This window comes from Loxodonta africana, chromosome 14 (genome assembly GCF_030014295.1).
Source record: "Loxodonta africana isolate mLoxAfr1 chromosome 14, mLoxAfr1.hap2, whole genome shotgun sequence".
In the NCBI taxonomy this organism is placed as follows: domain Eukaryota; kingdom Metazoa; phylum Chordata; class Mammalia; order Proboscidea; family Elephantidae; genus Loxodonta; species Loxodonta africana.
Genome location: NC_087355.1, coordinates 68,657,375 through 68,681,239, shown reverse-complemented (window position 1 = coordinate 68,681,239; position 23,865 = coordinate 68,657,375). Strand labels below are relative to the sequence as shown.

The window sequence follows — 23,865 nt, the reverse complement described above, 5'->3', positions numbered from 1 at the left end:
TTGTATCAAAAGCCATGGGTTAAGGAAGGAGGGGTGAGTGGGATGAGGATACTTGGCTTCACTCTTTCTGGGAAGACTCCCCTCATCCCTCAGGTGGAAAATACTCTTTCAAAAGCTTGGCAAAGAAGAGAAGATGAGGGGACCATAGCCTAGATGGGGTGGGTGCCAAGTAAAGGATTTTAGAATTGCAGAAGCTGGCTAAAGGGGAAAGTGCTGAGGAAGGAAAAAACTGAAGATGTTGGATAGAAGGAACTTATTGATGAATTGGAGTCCTGAGAGAGATGGAAGGGGATTTAAGGTTCTGCTCTTAAATCCTCTGAGATCAAAGAAAGGGAGTAAGGATGGGGGTTTAAGTAAAGCTGAAGAGTTAGGGGCATAGGGAGCGAAGATAATTTACTACCAGAGCCCTCAACACACACACACATGCACACACACAGTAATCCATGGGGGTGATCTATGTGGGATTTATAGTTTCCATAACATTTTCTGCTATTTCTTTTTCAATATCTGACACATATGAGGGTCTCAGTAAGTTATTTGTTGAATGAATAAATATTCTCAGAAAAAAAGGCTTTAGATTTAATTTGTGGGGGTATCCTTGTTAGAGAACGTGGAGGGAGTAAAGATGTAATGATTGGAAGCTACTGGGCTTGACTCCATCGAGCCCTCCACTCTGTCTTTCCTTAACCTTCCATGTAGCAGTGATAACTATGTTTTAAAATCACTGGTTCTTTTGTCTGCCTCTCTTACTAGGTTGTGAATTCTTTGAATGCAAATCTGTCTTATATAAATCCATGTTTTCAGGATCTAACTCAGGGATGGCACATAGTAAGTGCTCAACAGTATTTGTGGAATGAATGCAAGAACACCAGTGGCCTTGAGTGGATGCCTGAAGGATAGAGAAGATTCAGAAGGGGGAGGGAATGAGCAATGCACCAGATGGAGTTAGGGACATAAGCTAAACTATAAGGGTTGAAATAATTGTACATGTGGGAGACAGTAACGAAGTTGCCTGCTTTGGCATTCTCCTCTGTCAATGGGGATCAGTAACTTGCTCAAAGTCCAACAACTTGGAACTGATGGTTTCTGGAGTTGTAATTAAGATATTCTGACTTGGGTTTCCCACTGTACCATGCTCCATCCTCACCATATTATTTCCCACAGTGGTCACCCCCTCCCTGTCAACTTGCAGATACCTTGTTTGTCCTCACCTAGGCCTGATGAAATGATTCCTGTCTTGTACATCTTCCTTCTATGATTTGTTTCTGAGTTCCAGTTGTTCCTTTTTCCTAGCTCTCCACTGTGGTTTGAGTCCAGGGGGTATCGATCACCCTGCCCATGCTGAAAGTTTTAAACTGCAAATTGAAAGTGAAGGTGTTGAATCTCAATCCAGTAAAAACAAAAATATCCAGAAGGTGCCAGAACAAAAAGGAACCCCCAAACGACTGCAGGCTGAAGCAGAAACAGCTAAGGTGAGTAACAGCCCAATTACCTAAGGAGAGTGTAAAGCTGCAGCTGTAATGTTTTGTGGGACAGCCATGGGGAAGAACTGATAGTGCTTTCACTAATTGCCTTGTGTCTTAGGTTCAGTGAGCACTGTGTTTTGGTTTTAAGTAGTAATAAATAAAAATATTGACCTCATTCCCTTTGGAGTAAAATTGTAACACATTTGTGACCATTCTCATTGCATAAGGCTCTGAGCTATTGGCTAAAGAGAACACTTTGGATTTAAAGCTAAAAGATTTGTCTGCCAGGCTCAGATTTATCACCTTAAACAACATACAGCTTTCTGAGCCTCAGATTCTTCATCTGTAGAATGGGTGTCATAAAAACTGCCTCTCCTGTCGGACTGAGCAGATTAAATGACGCCGTGTTCTGGAAGCATTTTGTAAAAGGCCTAGTGTGCATGAATATGTGGAACTTTTGCTGACAAATACTGCTAATTAATAATAACTGACGTTTTATGAAACATACACATGTATTCCAGGCACTGTTTGAAATATGGTTGATGTACTGGCTTATTGTGTTCCCCTAACAATCCTAAGAGAGAGACAGTAGTACACAGGACCCCAATTAATGAAAGGTGTAATTGTTCTGGTCTTCTTTATTTTAATATTATTTTTTAATAGTGTTTTAGGTGGAAGTTTATGGCACAAATTAGTTTCTCGTTCAAAAATTTATACACAAATTGTTTTGTGATGTTGGTTGCAATCCCTATAATGTGTCAGCATTCTCCCCTTTCCTTTTACACCCTGGGTTCCCTGTGTCCATTTGTGCACATTTCCTGCCCCTTCCTGCCTGCTCGTCTTTGCTTTTGGACAGATGTTGCCCATTAGGCCTCGTATACTTGATTGAACTAAGAAGCATGTTCCTTGTGTGTTGTTTGTTTTATAGGCCTATCTGATCTTTGGCTGAAAGGTGGACTTCGGGAGTGGCTTTAGCTCTGAGTTTGTAGGGTGTTAGGGGGCCATAGTCTTGGGGTTCCTGTAGCCTCTGTCAGACCGGTAAGTCTGGTCTTTTTTTGTGAATTTGAATTTTGTTCTACATTTTTCTCCAGCTCTGCCCGGAACCCTCTCTTCTGATCCCTGTCAGAGCAGTCGGTGGTGGTGGCCAGGCACCATCTAGTTTTCTTTGGACTGATATTTCCTTCTGTCTTTGGTTTTCTTCATTCTCCTCTGCTCCAAATGTGATAAGACCAATAGATGTATGTTAGATGGGCACTCACAAGCTTTTAAGACCCCAGATGCTACTTACCGAAGTAGCATGTAAGAACTCTTTCTTTGTGAACTGTGTTATGCCAGTTGACCTAGATGTCCCCTGGTCTGCTTCTGTAAGATATTTAGTTCTGTTCATCTTTAGCCTAGATGTACACACCAGCCTAGATGTAAAAAAAAAATGTAGGTACCATAAAATTGACACAGCACACATTGGTAAAGACACAGAAATGTGGACCGTGAAGTAGGTGATTCTTTAGTTGAGGTGGCCTCTTTTGAAGACTTGCCAAATCAAACTGGCACTATTTGGATTTTTGTCTGAAATCAGTGAAGGTGTTCACTTTGGGGGCACAGCGTTGAAGGTATTCGTACTGGTTTGCTCATTGGAAATGGAGGAGGGAATCAGTTTTCATTTGGCATTTGGGTTCTCTGTTCATTCCCTGCAAAAGAATTTTCTTTCCAATGTTTGTGGAGTGAAGACCTCAGAAAGCAAGTGTTGCAATCTCCCCCGAAAAACCTGAAGTACAAAGGTCACTTTGCTGTTGTATAACTCCCTCATCCCTGCATAATGTTTTACAAAATCAGATATGATTTTTTTGCTTGATCTACAGTTTTGAATAATTAGCAGTATTGCCTTTGTTCTTAGTGTGGATAATTAAAAACTGATGACATTGTATATGTGTGCACGTGTGTTTTGTAGGGTGTAGGGAATGATTAATTAGGAAGATATTACAGCTATTTTGCACTAGACATTTTAGCTGAGAGAAACTGTACCTCATAGGAAATTAGTTGATGATGGTTGAAATTTGGTTTGTGACCAGAGCTGGAGATAAGTGAGTCCTGTTACTGCATTTGGAAACTCTGGTGGCATAGTGGTTAAGTGCTATGGCTGCTAACCAAGAGGTTGGCAGTTCAAATCTGCCAGGTGCTCCTTGGAAACTCTATGGGGCGGTTCTGCGGTGTCCTATAGGGTCGCTGTGAGTCGGAATGGACGCGACGGCAATGGGGTATTACTGCATTTAAACCTGCTCAATCTATGGTTCCGCACAGGTTATGAAAGAATGAGGAAGAAACCTCCTACGGTCTTCTCGAACTTAGAAGATAAATAGGGTTTGCCTGAGTAGAATCCTTTTAAAAGTGTGCTTAAAATATTAAAAATTAGAGTGGAGAAAAAGAAAAACAAACAAAAATGAATTATTGACATTTGTGTAATTTTTTGATTCAACTTTAATTAAACATTTTCAGATTACATCTTTTATTTGTAAAAGAGATTGATAATAGAATATATTTTGATTCTGGCCTAATATGATCTCATTACTTCTGAATTATTTGAATATGGGATATTGTAGTAAATCCTGATTTTTCATGCCGGTTAGCACTTGCCTTTGCCTCTGGGTTCATTTATATTTGCTTTGCTGAAAACATGCCTCACTGAGAATTTAGTAGTCTATAATAAACCTTCCCCCAGGAATAGGACACATACTAGAAACCAGATTCATTTGAGTTTATCCAAATCACCTACAATGAATCCTACCCACCATCCACCCCAAGCAAATGGAATAGAAAGGGGATTCTGGGTTTTTTCACACTTACATTGTATTTAGGGGTAAACAGACTAGAAGCTTTAATAAAGTTTAGTCATGTGTTCAGTAATTCATGGAAGACTGGTTGAAAACAGAGGCAGCTAAGGATGAAAAAAAATAGGGGGGGATAGAATTTAAAGGAAGTACTTTTTTTTTTTTTACCCTAGTAGGATACTGTAGTCCCTAGCATTGTCACATAATCTGAACGTTCTGTACCACAGACACTGAACTTGTTTTGAGCGTGTACAAACATTTAAAATTCCTGTTCTGTAGCATTTAGTGGGTCACTGGGGGTGTGAGTCATTCTCTTTTTCTTGGGTAAATAATTGAATCTCTGGTAACTTGAACTACTCTAAATTACCTGTTGTTTTGTGCTGTCGAGTTAATTCTGACTCATATTGACCCTATAGGACCAAGTAAAACTTCCCCATAGGGTTTTCTAGGCTGTAATCTTTATGGGAAGGAACCCTGGTTGTGCAAGTGGTTAAGCGCTCGGCTACTAACCGCAAAATCAGCAGTTTGAACCCACCAGTTGCTCTGCCAGAGAAAGGTGTCACTCTGCTTCTCTAAAGATTACAGCATTGGAAACCCTGTGGGGCAGTTCCACTCTGTCCTGTAGGGTCTCTATGAGTTGGAATCGACTCGGTGGCAATGGGTAATTTTTATGGGAGCAGATCACCAGGTCTGTACCACCAGAGCTCCTTAAAGTTACCTGGATTTTATTTAAAGAAAACCTCTGGCTAGAAATATGTACATTTGAAGTCACCCAGTGGGTGTAAATTGTATGCCTTTTCTAGAGGACAGTCCGATAGTAGTTATCAAAAATTTAAGTGTGTATAGTTTTTGAGCCAATAATTCCATCTCTAATAATTTGTCTCAAGAAAATAATCATCTAAATGTGCAAAAATGGCTGCAGAAAAATGGCCACTATAGTACTGTTTATAATACAAAAAACATTGCAAACAGGCTAAATATCCACTCCTAGGACACTGGCTAAAGAAACAGTGTATATTCATGCAATGGGACAGAATTCTTCCATTATAAGGATGAGGGAGACCTGTATGTATTTATGTGGAAAATGTATGTGATTATGCTTTAAAATGGGGAGGGGAGGAGACAGGCAGGTTACTGTGTAGTGTGTATGTATTTCCCATTTATGTAAAAATGCCTTTCTCTATATAAAGGCATCACCAAGTCTAGAAGGGTTTACTCCACAGTTTGAGCAGCCGTTATGTCTGGAGTTGGAATTCTGGGGAAAATTTTTACTTTTGCCCACTTCTGTTGTGTTTGAATTTTTAAAATGATATACATTCTTTGCAGCATATTTATTTTACAGCTCCTTTCAGATTGCCCTGTTAACTTTAGTAAGTACCTCAGCCGTGATTTTTCCTGCCGATTGGGTCAGTATCTTGTCTTCTAGGGTGCTGAATTTCTTCACATGTCTTCTAACTCTTGGTGGTAAGCTTATTTGACAAGAGAGTGAGCTGTTTTTGGAAATTTTTGCCTATGTGGACCTTGGTTTGCAGAGGCCACTTGATGAGCCGCTTTTGTGTTTGTCCCTACCTGAACTCTTTGGGATGCAACCGCTCTGAACCAAGGCTTGCATTAATGATTCAGTTTGCTGTTCCATCTCTTCAGCTTCTGACTGATCATGCAAATGAAGCGCCCATATATGCTTTCCCACTTGCAGGCTTTGCACAGGGTACATGGCTCCAGCCCCTGTCATGCCTATGGGCTCTGCCACTTTGAGTCCTGGCACTGTTGGGCTTTGAAAGCAATCCCCTCAACATGTCACCTCTTCCAGATTCCCAACTGGCCTAGTGAGCTTTACTCCTCCTCACTGCAGTGGTTTTTGTTCCATTCTGACACGTAAGTTTTCTCTCCCTTGATTTATAACTTGGCCTTATATAAATTTGAAAATACATATTTTAAAACATACTTTCTAGTGTCTCTAAGTTTTTATAGCCTGAGAGTGGATCATAGCATGTGCTTAACCTACTATTTTGACCTTGAAACATAATTTTAAAACAAAATTTTATTTGAATTTGGGGGGGAAAAAAGTCTTCCTCACTTCTCTAGCTTAGAAAGTGATTTTGGACCCTCGTACCAATTCCTTGAAAGACTCAGGACCCTAATTCCAGAAGGTGGTTGTACCACAAGTTGCCTTCAGTTGTTATAGACCAAAGAGAAACCAAGAAAGAATCAAGCTTACTTGAGTCTTATCATTGGGCAGTGTTCAGTTCCATTTGTGGGGGGGGGGGGGGGGGGGAATGAATCTAGTTAAAATAAAAAAAAATAGGGATCTGCAAAAGATATTTACCAAAATAAGTCCTAAGTGCCTGCAAGTACTTGGCGATCCAGAGAGAATGCCCATGCAGCACTATAGCTATGTTTACAAGTTCAAGACACAAAAACTACATTTATTTAGCTTTACAGATGGAGACAATGCAAGAGATACAGTGTTGTTGTTATTGTTAGGTGTAGTCCAGTTGGTTCTGACTCATAACAATCCTATGTACAACACTGCCCCATCCTGCACCATCCTCACAATCATTGCTATGTTTAGCCCATTGTTGCAGCCACTGTGTCAGTCCATCTCATTAAGGGTCTTCCTCATTCTTGCTGACCCTCTGCTTTACCAAGCATGATGTCCTTCTCCAGGGACTTTTCCCTCCTGATAACATGTCCAAAGTATGTGAAATGAAGTCTCACCATCCCTGCTTCTAAGGAACATTTTGGCTGTACTTCTTCCAGGACATATTTGTTTTTCCTTCTGGCAGTCCATGATATATTCAAAATTGTTCAACAACACCATAATTCAAAGGACTTAATTCTTTTTCAGTCTTCCTTATTCATTGTCCAGCTTTTGCATGCATATGAGGCAATTAAAAATACCATGGCTTGGGTCAAGCACACCTTAGTCCTCAAAGTGGCATCTTTGCTTTTTAATACTTTAAAGAGATCTTTTGCAGTAGATTTGCCCAATGCAATACGTCGTTTGATTTCTTGACTGCTGCTTCCATGGGTGTTAATTGTGGATCCAGGTAAAATAAAATCCTTGACAACTTCAGTCTTTCTCCATTTATCTTGATGTTGCTTATTGGTCTGTGTCTTAGTCATCTAGTGCTGCTATAACAGAAATACTACAAGGGGATGGCATTAACAAAGACAAACTTATTTCTTCTCAGTAAAGTAGGCTTAAAAGTCCAAATTCAGGGTGTCAGCTCCAGGGGAAGGTTTTCTCTGTCAGCCTTCTCATCAATCTTGCCCCAGACTAGGAGCTTCTCCACGCAGGGACTCCGGGTCCAAAGGACACGCTCTGCTCCTGGTACTGCTTTCTTGGTGGTATGAGGTCCCCCACCCTCTGCTTGCTTCCCTTTCCTTTTATCGCTTATAAGATAAAAGGTGGTGCAGGCCACACCCCAGGGAAACTTCCTTTACATTGGATCAGGGATGTGACCTTAATAAGGGTGTTACAATCCCACCTTAATCCTCTTTAACATAAAATTACAGTCACAAAATGGAGGACAACCAACCACACAATACTGGGAATCATGGCCTAAGTTGACACATATTTTCGGGGGGCACAATTCCATCCATGACAGATTTTTGTTTTCTTTATGTTGAAGTGTACTGAAGGCTGTAGTCTTAGGTCTTTGTCAGTACTTCAAGTCTTCTTTACTTTCAGCAAGCAAGGTTCTGTCATCTGCATGAGATATAGAGGGTACCGTATATTCACCTCACTGGAAGGCACAGAGGTTATCCAGATGTACAGCTTCTTTTGCTTCCTCCCCCACACAGGGAAATGTTCAGCTGCCACAGGTGAGAACCAGGGTGAGGATGGGTCTCCTTGACACACAGAGGGCATAGCCTCTGTTTCCCACTCATCTTTTATATCATTGTAGTCATGTAGGGTCAAGGCCAATTCAAAGCTCCTCCTGATGTGGTGTAGTTGCAAGGAAACAGCTCTGTTGAGACTGAGGTCCTTCCCAGACAGGCTCAGGTCTGAGGCTAATTAACTCTGAGCAGTAGGGACGGGGCTGCCATGGAGAACACTGAAGCAGAGGTAGAACTTGACCTGTGCTGTAGAACATGGGTAAAATTCCAATATGTAACACTATGGAAGATGCCTTAAGCCAAGAGGTCTGCATCCTGAGCCAAGGTGAGACAGCAGGGATTCTCAGGTATGTTCACCCTCAGTCTTGTTAGAGTTGGGGTTTGTATTTTGGAAACTGAGGTTGAAACAGCAGGATGGGACCTAATCATATGGAATTTGAATGCTGGGGTGAGGGGCTTGAGTTTATTCTCTGCCTGCATTGTCTTATATGGTATCCACTAGTCACATAAAAAAAAAAAAGTCACATATGGCTATTTAAATTAATGAACATGGATTAAAATGAAAAAATTGATTTCCTTGATCATACCAGCCACATTTCAAGTGCTCCCTAGCCACATGTGTCTAGGGACTGCTGTTTTGGACAGCTCGGGTGTAGAACCTTTCCATCACCACACGAAGGTTCTACTTTATAACATTCCTCTATTCTCTGGGAAACCATTGAAGCTCTCTGTGTATAGGAGTGAAGATGAAAAAAAATGGAATTGTGTTAACATTCTATCTGACCCTTGTCCTTGGGCTTGGGAGAAGTGTGCCTCAGTCATAAGAGAAATGCTAGAATACTCAGGTGTCCTGAGTCTGTTTTAAAAGTGATATCCCTGGATGTTCTGATGGTGAGATTTGAGTTTCCCTGGTAACTCGGGCTATGAAATAAGATCAGCCTATAAACAAGCAACATTCTGGCTATTCCCCACCTTGAACTTCTGGGATGTGTCCTAACAAGTAGCCTAAACATGGCATGGGAAATTAGAAACGCTTGACTTCTAGACTTGCTTTTCTAGGTATTCACAAGAAAACTTCCCCTTTCTGTGTTTTTATGCCTGTAAAATAAGGGTTTCAGAAATTTAATCCTTTTCCCTGCCTTGATGCTAATTTGCTGGATCCTATAAAGTGGTGAGTCAGAGTGCAAATCAAGAATTTGGTGGTTCTTTGAGTGTGTCTCACATATGTTTCCCTGCCCCAGATCTTTTATTTATGAAATTTTGTGTCCCCCAGTGGTTAAGAGCTTGGCTACCAACCAGTGGGTTGGCACTTGGAATCCGCCAGCTGCTCTTTAAAAACCCTATGGGGCAGTTCTACTCTGTCCTATGAAGCCGCTATGAGTTGGAATCAACTGGATGGCAAAGTTTTGGGTTGTTTTTTTTTTTTTTTTTTTGAGGCTGAAAAACCAATAATTTAAACAACTTGCCAAAACTTTGTTTCTGGCTAATAACTGCAAGATCTAAATCTAATGCCTGTATATCCAGGTTTTTTTTATTATTATTATTCCCCTCTCATTAAATGTACGAATTATCTATTCATTTGAAAAGAAAATATAGTCCAGTACACTGAGAATCTGGCTGACTAGGCCAAAGAAGAGGTTAAAATATTGCCATGTGTTCCTTGTTCCTCAGAGAGAACCACAGCAAATCTTGATTGCTGTGTTATATAAGGGAGAAGCAGTGCCAGTATCTAAAATAGTGAATAATTGCCTGCACTTGGCTTTGGGATGCATTTTGTGAATCCTTGGCAGCAGAGAGCCTTTTCTCATTAGGCTAGTATTAGATTTACTTTATATTTCTTTGGCACAGAATTAAAGGAGCTGGCCTGGGCATGGGGTGCTGGGGGCTGGAGGAGGAGAAATCCTGGTGCTTTGGGTAAGCCACAAGCAGATAAATGAAAGTTGACTGCAGGGAGGCTGGTAGATTTTTATAAAAGTGAACAGAATATATTAAGCTGGGATTAAACCATGAAATTAAACCGAAAGCTAAAATAATTTAAACTTGGGTTAAAAGATGAGAGGTGGATTGTACTTAACCTTGATCAAATTACATTGCTCAGCTGCCTCTGAGAAGATCTGTGGCAGTTTTGGGAATAGAATGATCTAATTCTTGGCAATCTGTATTTTTGGCTCTGGGACCAAGAGTGTCTCCAACCAAAGCTGCCAATATAGTCTAATGTCACCAAAGATATGAAAAGACCTAATGCATGTGAGACATAATGAGCACATACTTTATTAAGAATTGCCAGAGGGTAAGAACAAAAGAGACAAGCCAGAATGACTTCATGCTATGTGAGTTCCAAGGCTCTAGGGCATCAGGCACTTGCACAGATCTCAGAAGAAACTACAGTAAACCCAAATTGGAAAAGGTAATCATTTATTACTTACGTGTTAAGCTCTGGCAAATGTGACTGTATATATGTTGGGTATATTTGAGGCATCAAGTTGTGATATCTTCAACAAAGGGAACCTAGGGAGCATCTGACCAACTAATTTATTTTACACACACGGGAGATGAAGTTCAAATGAGATTAAGCGACTTCTCCAAGATCTGGAGGCCAGTAGTGGTACAAGTTTAGCCTAAAACAGAGTTCGTCTACAATGACTATTGCTTTCTATTTTTTCATGCTGAAAATTTATTCAAAACAGTGAGGAGCCACTTGGTTAATGGTACTCTTCCATTATACTAAGGCTATATTGTTGATAGTTGCCATTGAGTCGGCTCTGACTCATGGCAACCTCATGTACAGCAGAACAAAATGTTGCCCTGTCTTGCACTATCTTTAAGATTGATTGTATGCTCCAGTCCATTGTTGTAACCACTGTGTATTTTGAATGTCTAAAAAAAAAAAAATTTTTTTCCAACCTAGGGGACTCATCTTCTATCACTATATCAACTGCTATTCTGTTGTGATCCGAAGAGTTTTTATTGACTAATTTTTGGAAGTAGATCACCAGGCTTTTCTTCCTGGTCTGCCTTAGTCTGGAAGGTATGCTGAAACCTGTCCCCATAGGTGACACTGCTGGTATTTGAAATACTAGTGCCATAGCTTCCAGTATCATAGCAACATGCCATTTGAGGTTGCAAAATGGAAGGTAGCATTTAGGGTAGATTGGGTCCCTCACAGTGGGTGGATGAGAGCTCAAGTAGAGTTCATTGGCAGTTATTCCACAGCACAAATGGGCCTCTGGAGAAAAGAGTGTTTGATTTTTGGAAGTAGCTTGTCTGATAGAACTCATAGCACCTAAGGTAAAAATCCAAACTGATTATCATGATCAATAAGAAACTAAGAGCTTTGAGCTCTTCTAGCCTCCCAAAGCTCATCTTTTGCTGGTCTCCCCTCTTGGTTTCTGTGTTCCAGATATACTTGCCTTTCAGTTTCTCAAATATACCAAGGGAATTACCTCTTGAGAGCATTAATACTTGCCATCTCTTCTGCCTGTGATGCTTTTCCCCTAGATCATTGCATGACTGGTTCCTTGTCATTTAGGTTCTAGCTCAAATGCCACTCCAGAGAGGCCTTCCCTGGCTACCCTAACTAAATTAGTCCCCCAGTCACACTCTCTGATACCACTCTGTCAGATGTCCTTCATAGAATTCCTTCCTGTCTGAAATTCTCTTATGGGTTTTCTGTCTCCTTGAGAGCAATGATCTCGTCTGTTGTGTTCACTGCCATAACATCAATGCCTGTCACCATGTCTAACACATGCTAGAGAACGAGTTTTTGATAAATTAGTGCATAGATTAATGAATAAGTAAGTTAATGTGACACAGAAGCCCCTTGCCTCTTAGTCATCTAGTGCTGCCATAACAGAAATACCACCAGTGGGTGGCTTTAACAAAGAGAAATTTATTTTCTCACAGTCTAGTAGGTTACAAGTCCAAATTCAGGGCATTGGCTCCAGGGGAAGGCCTTCTCTCTCTGTGGGCTCTGGAGGAAGGTCCTTGTCCTCAATCTTCGGAGCTTCTCAGGCGAAGGGACCCTGTGTCCAAAGGATGTGCTCCGCCCTTGGTGCTGCTTTCTTGGTGGTATGAGGTCCCCACCTCTCTGCTTGCTTCCCTTCTATCTCTTGAGAGATAAAAGGTGGTGCGGGCCACACCTTGGGGAAACTCCCTTTACCTTGGATCAGAGAGGTGACCTAAATAAGGGTGGTGTTACAATCCCACCCTAATCCTCTCAACATAAACTTAAAATCACAAAATGGAGGGTAACCACACATGGCCTAACCAAATTGATGCACACATTTTTGGGGGGACATAATTCAATCCATGACACCTCTTTTAATAATTTATTTTTGTTGTAATTGAAGCTATACATAGCAGAACGTGCACCAATTCCACAATTTCTACATGTATAATCCAGTGACATTGATTACATTCTTTAAGTTGTACAACCATTCTCACCCTCCTTTTCTTACTTGTTGCTCCCCCCGTTGACATAAACTCACTGCATCCTAAGCTTGTATCTAACCTTTTCAGTTGCTGTTGTCAATTTGAACCTATATACTGTAGATAGCTCTTTAAAAGAGCACAATGTTCAGGGCAGACATTCTTTACTAATTAAACTAAACTTTAAAGAAGGCTTCAGGGGATATTTTTGGTTTAAGGTTCAGAGATATTCTCAGGGCAGTAGTTTCAGGGGTTCATTCAGCCTCAGTGGCTTCAGAAAATCTGAATTCTGTGAGAATTTAAGATCCTGTTATACATTTTCCCCCTTTTGATCAGAATTCTTCTATGGAATCTTTTATCAAAACATTCAGTAATGGTAGCCAGGCACCATTCAGTTCTTCTGGTCTCATGAAGCTATTTGCCTCTTGCTCTTTCTCTCTTTGGCCTAATAGTTATTTTATTATCTTTAGCCTCTGCAGGTCAGCAGGCAAAGAAAGATAAATATGACCTGAGTTCTCTAATGGTTGACTATATCAGGGGAATGCTTTTCTGGATGGTGTGTGCAAGTGAGACATCTTCCATAGGGTGGGCTAGGGATCCCTTCCATAGCTACCCTATTACCCTTCATCTTCCAAAAGGCTAGATTGTCCCTAAGACCAGGCAAATGTCTATTTGCAGTTCATAGCAGACATTCCAAACTTCACTTAAAGAATTTCAGCTTCTAGGTCAGGACTTGGTGATCTCTGCCACCTCCAGGGTGGGCCAAGACTTGTCCAGATGGCAGGGTATCTTCTCACACACTCCGACTCTATTCTGGGTCCTCAGTGTAAGCATCAGCTCAATCCTCTGATTTCATCTCATCCCCCTAAAGTCAAAATGTTTAGGAAGTGAATTGGTGAATGTTTTGTTTTGTATATTTTCACCATAATGAAAATTTAAAAAAATAGAATAAAGGTTATTACATCTTAAATAGGGAAAAAAAAGGAAATGGAGAGCAGTTCTTTCTCTTCAAATGATTGGGATCTGCTGACTAAATTAAAAATCAGATGATCAAATACTAAGCAATACCTGAATCATTATCTCCAAGGCTGTACACGTTAGAAAGAGTTTTCAAATATTGCTTTAACATGTGCCCTTAGATAAAATGTATACCAAACACACATTTTGGCCAAATATCAAATGGTTGAGTGTTATATCACTATTTGGCTGAAGTTGAGTATCACTTTCATAGAATAAACATCTGGCATACAAGAATATATCTGAAATATTAATAACAATATCTATTTGTTATAACCTAATTAAAATTATACCAAGCAGATATTTTAAAAATTGGGATGATAGTGCAGTGGTGATAATTTTGTCAGACTGTCAGTTCCTTTGGTTTTTATATTGCACATTTAGTACACTAAAAATATGCTGCCTTACAGCTGAGGTCAGTGGAAGAGCAAAGTACATTATGTCAAGCTCTGCCATTACAGGGTAGTGCTAATGGTGACATTCCCTCCAAGAGCAACTGACTAAAGTAAAAACTTCAACTCCTGAACTTGCCATCTTGGTTGATGGTCATTGTCTCAGTTATCTAGTGCTGCTATAATAGAAATACCACAAGTGGATGGCTTTAACAAAGAGAAGTTTATTCTCTCACAGTCTAGTAGGCTAGAAGTCCCGATTCAGGACGCTACCTCTAGGGGAAGCCTTTCTCTCTCTGTTGGCTCTGGAGGAAGGTCCTTGTCATCAGTCTTCCTCTAGTCTACAAGATTCTCCGTGCAGGAACCCCAGATCCAAATGATGCACTCTGCTCCCGGCGCTGCTTTCTTGGTGGTATGAGTTACCTCTGTCTGTCTGCAGGCTTCTCTCTTTTATATCTCAAAAGAGATTGATTGAACGTACAATCTAATCTTGAGATTGAATCCTGCCTCTCATCCCGCCTCATTAACATCACAGAGGTAGTGTTTACAAGAATATACAAAAATCACCCGTTAACCCATTGCCATGGAGTGAATTCCAACTCATAGCGACCCTACAGGACAGAGTAGAACTGCCCCATAGAGTTTCCCAGGAGCACCTGGTGGATTTGAACTGCCGACCTTTTGGTTTGTAGGTATAGCTCTTAACCAGTGGACAATCTCACCATACTGGAAATCGTGGCCTAGCCAAGTTGACACACGTCTTTGGGAGGCACAATTCAATCCATAACAGTCACAATGCAATTTCACGGAGGCAAGCAATCCTGTAACTACAGCTTTGGGCAGTACTTAAGAAGATGCTTTTTGAAAATTTTCTAAAGCAACCTGGACTTTGTTGCTATGCCTTGTGTTTTCTCTTTTTAAAATGGTGTTTCACAGTGTTCACCATAAAATGTGATTCTCAATTCAGAAGCTGGAATGACCTTGTTAATGTGCAAGTCAGATCACAAAATTCTTCTATTCAAGTCTCCAGTGTCTCCCCATTGCCCTCAAAAGCTGAAGGCCTTACAGTGCCCTACAAGGCCCTACATGGTCTGTCCCCTGGCAAGTCATGCATGTCAGCTGCTACTATGTTTTTCTGTGCTCATCTGCTCCAGGATCAAACTAGGCATTTTTCCCACCTTGGAGCCTTTGTACTGGCTATTCCCTCTGCCTGGAATCCTCACAAGGCTCACTCCTTCATCCCCTTCAAATCTTTGCTCCACTGTAACCTTCTCAGTGAGGCTTGCATGGGATGTTCGTTTAAATAACGACCTCTCTCCCAATGCCCTTGATACTCTGACTCTCTCCTGGGTTTCCCCCCACCCCCCCACCCATTGCACTCATTACTTTCTAAAACAGTATATATCTTCCTGATTTGTTATGTTTATTTATTTATTTTATTGTGGTAGAATGTATATAACAAAATGTTTTCCATTTTAACCATTTTTAAGTGTATAATTTAAGTGTATAATTCAGTGACATTCCCAGTGTTGTGCAACCATAACCACTATCCATTTTCGAATATTTGCCATCACCCTAAATAGAAACTCAGTACTCTGGAAGGACTAATTCCCCATTTCCCCCTCCCACCTGCCCCAGGTAACCACTAATAAACTTAGTTTTATTTCTAAATAAAATTATTTTCATTTCTCCATGCATTTGCCTGTTCTAGGTGTTTCATGTAAGTAGGATTGTATATTATTATTTTTGGTCACCCTCCACTAGAGTGCAGACTCTCCAAGGGCAGGGATCTGTTTTGCCCAATGACATACTCCTGATACAGCTGTGCCTGGCACAGGGTAGGGGCTGAGCTACTTATGGTTTGAATGAATTCTTGTAATGATAAGTGGTAGACATTTAGTCTTCATCTGGATGACAGACTTTTAATATACAAAGAAAATGTGGAGAATTCCATTTGGAATTACATCTAGAATGCCTACTTTGATTGGAAATGGAATTTTTATGTATCGACAGTAAATCCCTTGCTTGTGTTACTGATAGTGCTGCACTAATGAGATCTGTAAATAATCTGTGTGCTCAGGTGTCTTCAGTTACACACAAGTTCAAGGGCTCCAAAAATATAGTTGTAATGGCATTTGGCTATCTGGCCTACCAAAAACCAAGAATGAAGCCAAATCTTAATAGCCAATTTTTGGCCAATACAGCAACCAAAGCTGAACTTCAGAACCTCCTTATCTTTTATAGAATTAGGCAGTTTAGCTCCAGAATGTTCACCTGCCTAACTTGCACAATATGTAGCTCATCTGTTTTTAAGGGCAAATCTGATACCAGCCTTTTCTCATGCTATGCTAAATAGACAAAAGGTTAACCTTACACGTACCTGCATGGTAGTGACCTTTGAGAGGTGGCCAGTAACAGCCCAGAACTACAACAGACAGAGGAGAGGGAGGCATCAACCTTGAGTTTGTTTTTAAGCCAGAAAGGTTTTTTTTTTCCTTTTTTTGTTGTGCTTTAAGTGAAAGTACACAGTTCAAGTTAGTTTCTCATACAAACATTTATACACACATTGTTATGTGACCCTAGTTGCTCTCCCTATAATCTGCCAGCATATTCCTCCTTTCCACCCTGGATTTCCTATGTCCATTCAACCAGCTCCTGTCCCTTTCTGCCTTCTCATCTCGCCTCCAGGCAGGAGCTGCGCATTTAGTCTCATGTATCTATCTGAGCTAAGAAGCACACTCCTCACGAGTATCATTTTATGTCTTACAGTCCAGTCTAATCTTTGAAGAGTTGACTTCGGGAATAGTTTTAGTTTTGGGCTAACAGAGAGTCCAGGGGCCATGACCTCTGGGGTCCCTCTAGTCTCAGTCAGACCATTAAATCTGGTCTTTTTACTAGAATTTGAGTTCTGCACCCACTTTTCTCCTCCTTCAGCGACTCTCTGTTGTGTTCTCTTTCAGGGCAGTCATTGGTGGTAGCCAGACACCATCTTGTTCTTCTGGTCTCAGGCTGATTGAGTCTCTGGTTTATATGGCCATTTATGTCTCTTGGGCTTTTTCCATGTGTCTTTGGTGTTCTTTATTCTCCTTTGCTCCAGGTGGTTCGGGGCGAATTGATGCATCTTAGATGGCCACTGGCTAGCTTTTGAGACCCCAGACACCACTCACCAAAGTGGGATGCATTACATTTTCTTAATAAACTCTGTTATGCCAATTGACCCAGATGTCTCTTGAAACCATGGTCCCCAGACCCCAGCCCCTGCTGTTCTGTCTCTCAAAGTGTTAGGTTGTATTCAGGAAACTTCTTCGCTTTTGGATTATTCCAGTTGTGCTGACTTCTCCGTATTGTGTGATGTCCTTCTCTTCACCTAAGATAATTCTTGTCTGCTCTCTTTTTTTTTTTTTCCCCTCTAGTTAGTGAATACCCCTCTCCTTCCCTCCAACCCTTTTAACCATCAAAGAATGTATTCCTCTGTGTTTAAACCTTTTCTTGAGTTCTTATAATGGTGGTCTCGTACAATATTTGTCCTTTAGTGACTAATTTCACTCAGCATTGTACCTTCCAGATTCATCCATGTCATGAGATGTTCTGAGGATTCATCGTTGTTCTTTATTGTTGCGTAGTATCCCATTGTGTGAATATATCATAATTGTTTATCCATTCATCCGTTGATGAGCACCTACGTTGTTTCTATCGTTTCGCTATTGTGAACAGTGCTGCAGTGAACATGGGTGTGTGCATGTATCTATTTGTATGAGGGCTCTTATTTCTCTAGGATATATTCCAAGGAGTGAGATTGCTGGATTGTATGGTTCTTCTATTTCTAGCTTTTTGAGGAAGCATTAAATCAGTTTCCAAAGTGGTTGTACCATTTTACATTCCCACCAGCAGTGTATAAGTGTTCCAATCTCTCCACCTCTCCTATATTTATTATTTTGTGTTTTTCGGATTAATGCTAGCCTTGTTGGAGTGAGATGGTATCTCATTGTAGTTTTGATTTACATTTCTCTAATGGCTAACTAATGGCTAATGATCATGAGCCTTTCTTCATATATCTGTTAGCCACCAAATGTCTTCTTTAATGAAGTGCCTGTTCATATCCTTTGCCCATTTTTTGATTGGGTTATTTGTCTTTTTGTTGTTGAGATTTTGCGGTATCTTGTAGATTTTAGAGATTAGACCCCGATAGCCAAAATTTTTTCCCCAGTCTCTAGGCTGTCTTTGTATTGTTTTGGTGAAGTCTCTGGATGAGCATAAGTGTTTGATTTTTAGGAGCTCCCAGTTATCTAGTTTCACTTAATGTGTTTGTACATTGTTAGTTATGGCTTGTATTCTGTTTATGCTATATATTAAGGCTCCTAGCATTGTCCTTATTTTTTTTTCCAATGATCTTTATTGTTTTGGATTTTATATTTAGGTCTTTGATCCATTTCGAATTAGTTTTTGTGCATGGTGTGAGGTATGGATCTTGTTTCAATTTTTTGCAGATGGATATTCAGTTATGCCAACACCATTTGTTAAAAAGGCTGTCTTTTCCACATTTAACAGACTTTGGGCCTTTGTCAAAGTGGATGAATTCATGTCTGGATTCTCAATTCTGTTCCACTGGTCTATATATCTGTTGTTGTACCAGTACTAAGCTGTTTTGACTACTGTGGCATTATAATAGGTTCTAAAATCAGGTAGTGTGAGGCCTCCCACTTTGTTTTCTTCACTAATGCTTTACTTATCCAGGGCCTCTTCCCTTTCCATATGAAGTTGGTGATTTGTTTCTCCTCCCTTAAAAAATGCTTTTGGAATTTGAATTGGGATTGCATTGTATCTGTAGATTGCTTTGGGTAGAATAGACATTTTAACAATGTTGAGTCTTCCTATCCATGAGCCAAGGTATGTTTTTCCACTTATGTAGGTCTCTTTTGGGTTCTTGCAGTAGTATCTTATAGTTTTCTTTGTATAGGTCTTTTACATCTCTGGTTAGATTTATTCCTAGGTATTTTCTCTTTTTGGGGCTATTAGTAAATGGTATTGATTTGGTGATTTCCTCTTCGAAGTTCTCTTTGTTGGTATAGAGAAATCCAACTGATTTTTGTATGTTTATCTTGTATCCCGATACTTTGCTGAAATCTTTTATTAGTTTCAGTAGTTTTCTTGTGGATCCTTTGGGTTTTCTGTGTATAAGATCATATCGTGTACAAATAGAGATAGTTTTACTTTTCCTTACCAATTTGAATGCCCTTTATTTCTTTATCTACGACCTCCAGCACAATGTTGAATAAGAGTGGTGATAAAGGGCATCCTCGTCTGGTTCCTTTTCTCAGGTGGAATGCTTTCAGACTCTCTCCATTTAGGATGATGTTGGCTGTTGGCTTTGTATAAATGCCCTTTGTTATGTCAAGGAATTTTCCTTCTATTCTTATTTTGCTGAGAGTTTTTATGATGAATGGGTGTTGGACTTTGTCAAATGCCTTTTCTGCATCAATTGATAAGATCATGTGGTTCTTGTCTTTTGTTTTACTTATGCAATGGATTATATTGATTGTTTTTCTAATGTTAAACCATCCCTGCATACCTGGTTTGACTCGCACTTGGCTATGGTGAATTATTTTTTTCTCATGTTGTTGAATTCTACTGGCTAGAATTTTGTTGAGGATTTTTGCTTTTGTGTTCATGAAGGATATTGGTGTATAATTTTCTTTTTTTGTGGTCTCTTTACCTGGTGTTGGTATCAGGGTTATGCTGGTCAAGCCTGAAAATTTTTATAGAGATGTGATTTCATAAACAGCACAGACCCTGAGGCCTGGGTCTCATCCCTGCTCTGCTGTTTACTGTTATCACCTGGGTTCAATTACTTGCTCTCTCTGTGACTGGAGTTCTTCATCTGTCTATTAGAGGTAATAATAGTACCTACATCATTGGGTTGTTTTTAGGATCATTGGACTTTACACAGTGCTTGGAACTATGCCTGGCATGTAGTAATAAGCACAATTATAAGTGTTTGAGGAGCCCTGGTGGCTCAACGGTTAAATGCTTGGCTGCTAACAGGTTGACTATTTGAAACCAACCAGCAAGTTCTCGGGAGAAAGACCTGGCAATCTCTTTTTTAAAGATCACAGCCTAGAAAAGCCTATGGGGCAGTTCTACTTTTTCACATGGGGTCTCTGAGTCAAAATAGACTAGACAACACCTGACAACAACACTGTAAGTGTTCGTTACTGTGTTATCCTTAACATCATCCCTTCGTTCGCAAGAAACGTTTTTGCAAGACGAATTGGAGAATGATAAACATCTTTTTTAAGCAGAGGTCTCAAATTATTACCCTGCAGCCATGTTGGGTCTACCAGCAAGTTTTGTTTGGCCACACAAACTTTAATGATTAAATTGTTTGCCAATAATGGGAAAACCCAGAAATGTTTCATTTAAAAGCTCTAGATTTCCTGCTTCTCTTGAAAAGTTAGAAACTCTGGAAATACTAACCTTAAATTTGTACCAGTCTGTGTGGACTAGCAGCTGTCCCTAGTTTGATTTTGTCCCTACCTCCCTTCTTCACTCATTATGTTCCCTGCTCCTTTTCTATAGGTAGTTTGTGCCTTGTGGTATATAGGGCTCTGACATAGTATAAAAGGTACAGTTAACCCTTTTTTACTTAGTGAGAATAGCTCTTATATCCTCAAAAATACACATGTCATTTTATGTTCTGAAAGTGTATATTAGACTCCCTTCTCAGTACTGGAAACTGATGACAGTCTTGTAAGTAAGACAGAAATCACTCTACTTTCATGGCGTTTCCATACTATTTGAGTACAAGATCTCAAGCAAGTATCAGAATGTAAATTCGAATATGTATTTGGAAGGAAACCAACTAAGGTTTGAGAAACTGAGAGAGAAAATAAAATGGGGCAGGGGTTGGAGGAGGAAGGCGGTTTTTCTGAGATGAAACCTAAAGTTTAAGAAGGAGCAGCCATGCCAAAAGATGGAAGCAAGAAGCAAGAGAGTTGATTAGAAGCTAGCAAGAGTAGAAACAAGGAGACTGAGAGTGACTGTTATAGTTTTTGGAGTTTAGAGATGATGGTGTCTTGAAAGAAAGTGGTACTGCCACTTCTTTGGTTCTTTGTTATCCTTGCCCAGCCCTCATTAGGCTGTGGTAGCCCTAAGGGCTAGACTGTTCAGTTGGAGGGTAATGGCACAGCATGAAAGCACTTGGGTAGAAATAGCTCATCCTGGTCTTTCTCATTTCAGCCTAATTGCTGACTCTCTTCTTCCCCTTCTCTCCCTACCAGATTTACCTACTGTTAACTGTTTTACACATTTACTGAATAGAGGCCAATGCACATGATGGGAAGAGGGAAAGGGAAGAGTAAGATTGTTGGGGAGGAGCAGGTAATACTGTGTTTAGGCTTTAAAACTTACTAATGGTCTGTAGGGATGTGGGGGTATATTTACTTTTGGCTAGTGTTGTCATGGTGATGTCACCTGTGTTCACCAGTATCCACTTCCCCTCTCCTCCTGGGCTCATGAAAGACTGCATTTCCCAATTTTTCAGAATGACTAGGTTGGGACAATGACATGTGAGTGACATGCCATACTAAAAGACTGGGCCAGCAAAAAACCCCGTGTAACCTTCCATCTCCTTCTTTCCCTTTGGGGAGCGTGGTGGCTATATGTTGAGATGGCAGAGCACCAAGTCAAAGGAACTTGGATCACTGAGTCACCACATGGAGAGCAGCTGCCTGGGAGGATCCCCTGACTTACAGCAGACTTTGTATAATCAAGAAATAAACTTACGTTCTGAGATTTTCAGGGTTGTTAGTTACTGAAGCATATGCCTAATATAACCAGATTAATCCAGGTGACATCTGGAAACAATGCAGTGATGCCCCTTCTAGACTTTAAGCTCCTAACAGGCAGACATCTTGCTGCATCTCAGGCCAAGTGCAACCCTGGACAAAGATGGATGTGCTTAACTGTTACTCTGAAGTCATTACTGGCATGATGTACCTCTTAGCAGATGGAGACTATCAGTTGCTCTTTTTACTCTGAACAACTGAACTAGAATTAAATTGCTATTTGAAGTTTTTAAAGCTTTTCTACTGGGTTCTGGCAGTTGTTACCAATGTCAGGACTTTCTGGGGGTGTGCATCTTTCCAGTGCCCTGTTTTGTCCTTGTATGTAATTGACAGCAATTAACTGCTGTTTCCATCTCGTTTTGGTGTTGTGCTTTCCTTTCATATGGCTCGTCCTTTCTTCTGTCATGTATCACTGAATGCTTAGGGTCTGCAAATTACCCAAATTGCTGGCCTTGAAAGGTCGAGGTGAATGTTCCTCCAGTGTCATTGTTGTGTGTGTGTGTGTGTGTTGGTTTAATCCGCTTAAGCAATTATTTTGTTTTAAAGATGCTAACCTATTTTTCTCTCCTGAATGCAAATCTGGGCTGCATCTCTTATTATTTACACGTCAACTTTCTGAGACACAAATGCTTCTCCTTGAATGACTGCTTCCTCTCTTGGGCTTAACTTGGCTAATATTTATCGGCAGCATCTGGGGTTTGGCCGCAGTAAAGTTATTTAGAGCAGTGCTTGTTAGTGCACTTCTGTGAGTCATGGAAGTTTTGGACCAACTCCGCCATTTTCTTGAGGATAATCCCCAAGTTGTGTTTGTGTTAGTCATTTTACAATTTTTAAGAGTTTCTCTACTGTCTTTCTGGAGAAGTTCTCCTTAGAGTTATTGCTAGGTTAGGGTAGATAGAGCAAGCAATTGATTTTAGCCTCATGCTCTGGGCATAGCTGGTGATGGCTGTTGGTAAGAGTGGACTGAGAAGGTGACATCTCCAACCAAAAAATCCACTGCTGTCAAGTTGTTTCTGACTTATAGTGACCTATTTTTTATAGGTCAGAGTAGAACTGCCCCATAGGGTTTCCAAGGCTGTAATCTTTACAGAAGCAGACTGCCACATCTTTTTCCTGCAGAGTGGCTGGTGGTTTCAAACTGCTGACTTTAGGGTTAGCAGCCAAGGTCTTTAACCACTGCACCACCAGGGCTCCTTCCTGCATCTCCAGCTGCTATTAAAAGTGATTCTCAGGCTCATGCATGTGTTTTCCCTCTTTAAAAATATATGTAATTTTGATGCATATATAATGATATATAAAATTTGTGTATGTGTCTAATAATAAAATTAACACTGGCGAACCCACCACCCAACTTAAGAAATAGTCTGCTCATTCTTGAACTAGTCTCTGATGTCAACAGTGAGTTGGATTTGTCCATCATCATGCCCTTTTCCTCAGTACTCATTCTCAGGCATGTCTCTGTGATATTTGACATTGTTGACTAATTCCTGTTTTTTTTTTTTTTTTTTTTGGAAATTTACGCCTACCTTGGTCTGTGAGGGGGACCTGGTGGTGCAGCGGTTAAGCATTTGGCTGCTGATGAACAGGTCAGCAGTTTGAATTCACCAGCTGCTCCGTGGAAACCCTGTGAGGCAGTTCTCCTCTGCCCTGTAGGATTGCTGTGAGTTGGAATCGACTCCATGGCAACGAGTTTGGTTGGTCTGTGAGACACCACTGTAACCTGATTTTCTGTCTGTCTCTCTAACTTTTCTTCTCTTGATAGTGATCTTTTTTTGTTTTATTTTGTTTCTTTAATCCCCAAATTTCTCTTTGTTTTTTCCAGTTGTCATAGAGTCAGTTCAGATTCATGGTGACCCAATGTGTATCAGAGTAGAACTGTGCTCTGTAGAGTTTTCCATAGCTGGTTTTTCAGGAGTAGATCACCAGGCCCTTCTTTTAAGGTTCCTTTGGGTGGACTCAAACCTCTAACCTTTCGGTTAGCAGCCAAGTGTATTAACATTTTACACCACCCAGGGACTCCTCTCCTCACATGTAGTGACTTCTGAAACTG

General features: G+C 40.4%; 1 protein-coding gene across 2 annotated transcripts in view; it reads left to right on the top strand.

Annotated features, from left to right (window-relative positions):
* The window catches only part of SAMD12 (sterile alpha motif domain containing 12), a 414,895-nt gene that overhangs the window by 43,803 nt on the left and 347,227 nt on the right, over window positions 1–23,865 (top strand). For both annotated transcript variants that reach the window (XM_003408277.4, XM_064268011.1), the window contains exon 2: window positions 1,294–1,472. In XM_003408277.4, the coding sequence (XP_003408325.2) occupies window positions 1,294–1,472 (179 nt within the window). The remainder of the gene's footprint in view (window positions 1–1,293; window positions 1,473–23,865) is intronic.